At 38.5% G+C, this 5,740-nt stretch overlaps 1 protein-coding gene across 2 annotated transcripts; it reads right to left on the reverse strand.

The window, feature by feature from the left end:
* Window positions 1-898: 898 nt before the first annotated feature.
* Window positions 899-5,521, reverse strand: LOC127296158 (uncharacterized). 2 transcript variants are annotated; one of them, XM_051326186.2, is made up of 9 exons: window positions 5,362-5,521; window positions 4,782-4,916; window positions 4,171-4,332; window positions 3,971-4,076; window positions 3,401-3,583; window positions 2,518-2,671; window positions 1,997-2,295; window positions 1,251-1,340; window positions 899-1,154 (listed from the first exon to the last, which is right to left on the reverse strand). In XM_051326186.2, exons 2-9 carry the CDS (start codon window positions 4,797-4,799, stop codon window positions 1,099-1,101), a joined length of 1,068 nt encoding a protein of 355 aa, XP_051182146.1. In that variant the 5' UTR covers window positions 4,800-4,916; window positions 5,362-5,521; the 3' UTR covers window positions 899-1,098. The 2 variants fall into 2 exon arrangements, with proteins under 2 accessions (XP_051182146.1, XP_051182153.1); XM_051326193.2 differs by having other exon boundaries at window positions 2,518-2,644; window positions 4,782-4,914; window positions 5,362-5,519.
* Window positions 5,522-5,740: the final 219 nt, after the last annotated feature.

The following is a 5,740-nucleotide window of genomic DNA, read 5'->3' on the forward strand; positions in this document are numbered from 1 at the left end:
GTTTCTTCTAATATCCATGATTACCATATGGATGAAAAGCATATGAATGGTTCAAGATGGCTCATCCTGAACTTTCACTTATTTTTTCTTTCTTCAAAGTCGATGTCTTGAAAATACACTAGACAGCTCACTCCATCTTCTTCTTCAAGACATACTTTTAATAGGCTCAATTTTCAGATCACTCCATGAATATCTTGTTCATCACTTGATCTTCTTTTAACCTTGAAGCAACACATGGTTCAAGCATTGTCTATTAATAAATCCTACAAATAAAACTCAGTGAATACATTTATTACCAAAACCACACATGAGGGTTTCATGGACTTTCACTGGTGCCATCTTTGGTCCACTTTTCAACTGTATCCGGTTTTTTGAATCCTTGCTAATAAGTCTGCTCAAACAAATTTGTTAGTGACTGCTATTACCGTTAAAGTAAAAAAGGCTCAATTTGCTCCTGACATTATTACAGGATAAAGCGGAAACAAATTAGCAAAGTAGCCTTTTCCGTTGCATCTATTGTAAACGGCAGCAAGTATACTTTCTGCCGACAAATGCAAAATCCCTTTCAGCATAGGAAACCAGTCATCATCTCGCTTGTACCGACAAGAGCCTTAATTTCAGCAGTAAACATGCAAATGCGTTTGCCTACACGCGCCAGCGATGGTCCACTCTCAAACAAAGATGCAATTGCCAATTTGGTTTGACAGAAAATATGCTACGGAGTATATTTTATCACATCATTATTGTTTAGATTTCATCACAACCTAATATAATTTATATTGCCTGAAATGTGGCAGGCATGCCAACGAATCAAAAGATTCAGTGTAATGAAAAGGGCTCATAAAGTTTTGACAGCACTGGTGTAGATGTCATTATTTCAAGAAACTAAAATATCAAGTGAGCAAAATAAGCTGACTCACTGTTTATTGAAAACTGGAACCAGTGACTACAAAATTCCAGAGTTCTTCATGAATAAAACTTGGTACATTTAAGCTAATAGAAAGTTCGTTTCATACAGTATTGTAGCTTGAAAACACTACAAGATCAAGCAGCCTGCCCCGGGTCAGGTTTTGAGACTCTTTCTCTATGCATCTGTGATTATCTCTCTTCATCTGATTGTGAAGGCCCGTCCACAGCGTCGGCGAAATAGTCAACTACAAGTAATCAGCATGCAAACAATTAGCCTTGACTAGTAACAGATCCAGCTTTTAAAATATCAATAGACACATTAAAGAAGCATTGAAAATCACCTATGTCCTCCTGATCTGGGGAATCAAGTAAGAGATCGGAGTCTGAGGGAAGGAATGGGTTGCCAGCATAGTTCTCAAGAGCTGCCAGGTCTGAAAATCAACAGAACAGCCGTTACTAAGAGATAGCAAAACTAAATCACGATCAAGTGGTCAACAGTATTCAGACTCGAATATAGTTACACAAAGAAACATACTTGGCTACGTCTTATTTGTACTCTGATCTTCCAAAGAAAGTGGAACGATAGTATCATAGCAGAACAATATGTTATGGATAGATAATTCCAGAAAAGATGGTTCGGATAGCAGCAATTTTAACGAAAGCTATAGCTTGTTGTCCTTCTACTTCTTTTCCATAAAAAAGCTAGCAGCGATTTCTGATTCTTGCTTTGTTGCAACTAAGATTTCAACATGTTTGTGAGTTCCAAGAAAACAAAGTTCTGGAATAACAGCATATTTACAGAAGCTATAGCTTGTTGTCCTTATCTTACTTTTCTCGTAAAAACAATAGTAGGTTTTTCAGATTATTGCTCTGCTGCAACTAGGATTTAAACAAACATTCTAAATTCTTTTTAGTTAGCATACTAACTTCCTCAGTAAAAAAAGAGTCAGGCTACAAGAATATGTCATCATATATGTCGTAACTTCCAATCAAATGAAGCAATGTTACTAGCTTGCAATATCAGTTGGGATGGCATGATAAAAAAAACTTAACTGATGTACATGCAATCTTAGAGATAGAAAACTACCTCCCAAATTTGTCAAATCTGCTGACAGATCAGATAGGCTGAAATCCCAGATCTGCTGCCCCAAGGAAGAGCCATCCCCACTGTCTAATCCTATTTGTAGAGGACCTCCATTCCCCACATCAACTCCAAAGCTGACATCTATTGCTGATGCATCCACATCCATCGCTGATATCTCAGATGGAGTGAAAGAAACATGGTTGCTCGACATTGCAGATGATGGACTCATAGCAATCTCAGATGACACAGTACCAAAGGCTGTTGCAGCATGTGCAACTTCAGGTGCTTCATTCTCCATTATGCTTTAGCAAAACAAGTTACACATTAAATGAATTTCAAAAGTTACGAGAAAAATAATATACTTGAACAAGCATGATTGTACAGCTATAGATCTTAAGAGGACACGAGAACGATATCTACCAAGATAGAAATATTATTTTCACTTTTCAAATTTATCATAATTAACTGAAAGAAAGCTGCAAAGACACATAAGCAAATGGAAACAAGGTAATGAACATGCTTACCCATTTTCTGAGCTCATGCGAATCGGATGATAAGGAATTCCATTTGCTATATGGTAGCCCGGTGGACCACAAGCCATTGCATTAACATGAGGCTGACCAGGAGCAGGTAGTCCAGGTTGTTGAAGAACTGGATATCCCATAGGCAAATTGTTAACTGCACTGATAACAGGTAGAATCGAATAAGAAAAAACGTAATAGAACTTAACAAAAGAAGCAGATCAGTGAAAAAACTGGAGCAAAACCTGAAAAGAAAAGATAGCATGCAATTTCACTGTCAAGAGGGAAACATTATAACTGTCTTGCATGAGCTATCAATGTATGCCATAGTAATCACAACACGATCCAGGGCAGAAGGCCCGCGTATTAACATAGGTGCCAAGAGCATCATTAGCACGTGCATGGAGGAAAGCAAAGCAAAAGAAAGGGAGTGCTATGTGAATCAGGGATTCAACTGGTTTAAGTCAAGTACTGTTTATCAGCATCTACAACTGAAAAAAAAAACTTTTGCAGAAATAATAGACTAGACCAATATGGCAATGTATTGCATGTTCAAGGTCAGATTGAAATTAAGTTATTGTTTCCAAAACATATCAGTAAATAGCTGTTTTCAAGGTCATTAAGCTGATAGCCTGAGGCAGGTATTGGTCATTCAGGCAATAACCTAACATAGGATATAGTGACTACTGAAGTATTCTGCTGTTTATGTGGGAGTTACAGACACCACCAACTGGCCAACTAGCACAAAAAGAAAGCTATTATAAACAATACATCCATTGCAGTGATGAACCAAAGGCTTATTAATAAGTAATAGCAACAAGCACAATTTCAAAATCCAACATTACCTAATTTAGTTACGATACTACAATATGAAGATAGACATTACCGGGCATAGGACGAATCCCATTCTGTGTTGGAGCAAATGGAACCTGCTGCGGTACTGGCTGCTTCATCAGATTGTATTGGTGCTCTAGTAAATGGTTAAACAAGTTGATCTGTTTTTTCAATTTCAACCTTATGTAGTAAGCCTGAAAAAACTCAGAATTCTCTTCTTCAAGCTTCTTCCATACTGAACGAGCAAAGGCAGAGAAAGGCTTTAGTGCTACAATAGTTACATCTAATTGCTGAGCTTCCTAAAGACATAAATATTTCCAGAAGGAGTGTCAAACAACATGGATTAGTAGATCATTTCAATAACACGCAGAACAGGATCAATAGTGGATACAATCTTAATGAAAAATATGTACAATGCAGTCTAGCAACAAATGTTATGTTAAAACATATTCTTAATAGAACTAGTTCTCAATTTATGAAATTAGTCACTACGCCAAAATAGTTCTGGCTGGTGTGGTGTACAAGCAGATTATCTGATGACAGGTTCTTTCATGTGATATGAGAAAGAGCTATGGCATTGCTGCCAAATGAGTTGCAGAACAAACTCGGCACGAAACCTTACCTAATGTAGTAAAACCAGGTTCTATTCTTGCACGAGTAGAAAGAGTCCTAACAACTTCTCCTCTATTCATGTATAACTGTAGGCATCGCTCTATTAAATTCTGGACCTGCAATAGCCCAAAATGTTTAGTTATTTAGTTATAGCAAAGCTACAGTACAAATTATTCCCACAAAAATAGCAGAAAATCTAAGGCATCTTACTAATTCAATATCTTCACGGGAAACCTTTTTATTATCATCGTCTGCACATGATAATGAACAGGAATCTCCTAAAGGTTCGTCGGTCACTATTGTATTTGGCTGTTCAGAATCCTCATCACCGACTTGCACTGACGGTTGCAGATTTGGCTTGCTCTCAATGTCCTGTAGATATGCCCACAACGTGGCAATTCAATCAAATGCAATAAAAGATAACAGATATCAATAAATGTTGAAAGCAAAGTCAGTGGCTTCTACAGTTAAACTAATTGTGTGAATATACTCCACTACTCCAAGATTCAGAAAACTAGTTGGTTACTGTCCGTTTCTGGATTCTAATTTACAAGAGAATGAACTTGTGAAATTTATGTAAGATTAGCTACTTAAATGTTTTCATACACCTGTATCATCCAAAAGTAAAGATGTCTGCACCTTCTGCTTTGAAAGTGTACAAGGTTATATTTTGCGTAAACTCGTCAAAGCAAACCACTTTTTTTTATAATACATTTCAATACAATATAGCATAACAATATCCCCTAAAAACATGGAACTTGTTAAAATGGAAGGTTTCTAAATTTCTATAATGTAACCTCGACCTTAGCAGATAGTCTCACCTGGGAAGTCTCCTTCATGGTGTCTTGCAACGATAACACAACTACACTCTGAATCAACACTTCTTTTAGGTGCAGAAGACTTATCCCCCACACTCCTAGTATTAGTTGGCTGGCTTTGCAACCTTGCGAGTACCTCTACACCATAGGAGAGTACTCGGGATTAAAACTTCCGAAAGCAAAAACTCATTAGCACGTTTGGTTTAACTGGAGAACTAACTAGCAATTTATACCAACAATGAGAAAATTGATACTAAAAATTTCTTCCCAAAAATGCTTACATAGAAAATTATATGTAAGTCCATGAACATTCTTGTCATGTAAAGTTTATGATGGAGTGAAAAAAAATTATGCTACTTCATCTATAATGGGAAGTTGGAAGCTAAAGATTTATAAACAGTACACATCCCAACTCTTCTCGTCCTCTATTTTCGACCACGAACCAGGGGCGGATCTAGATGGTGTGACGGGTGCGCACATACTCAGAAATTGTGAAGGTCCCTCCCTCCTAGCTAATTGATTTAACTACTCCGTAGAAGAATCGCTCGCTGCGCTGGATGTGAACAAACAACATAGCTCGTACCTCGAACTGGAAGGAGACGAATTGCCGAAGACTGGGACGAGCCAGACGAACGCGCGCGATGTCCCTTGGGGCGAGCAAGAGGGGGGAAACGATGAAGCCGGAGACGGGGGCGGGCGTGGAGGCGTGTGGACTGGAGTGACTGAGGCGTCGGCAGCAGCCGCAGGTAGATAGTGTATTTTTTTTTAATCTTTTTGAATGAAGCGGCAGGTGTATATATGGCAAGGAGTTGTGGACTCAGAAGGAGAGAGCAAGAGCAACTCCACAGGGGCATTTGATGATAACCCCCAGTTGGCGCGCCTTTGATCATAACCCCCCTTTGTGTCGCTGACATGTGGGGTCTGAAGGTGCGGCAACTGGGGGGGGGGGGGGTTATCATCAA

This window comes from Lolium perenne, chromosome 1, assembly GCF_019359855.2.
Source record: "Lolium perenne isolate Kyuss_39 chromosome 1, Kyuss_2.0, whole genome shotgun sequence".
In the NCBI taxonomy this organism is placed as follows: Eukaryota; Viridiplantae; Streptophyta; class Magnoliopsida; order Poales; family Poaceae; genus Lolium; species Lolium perenne.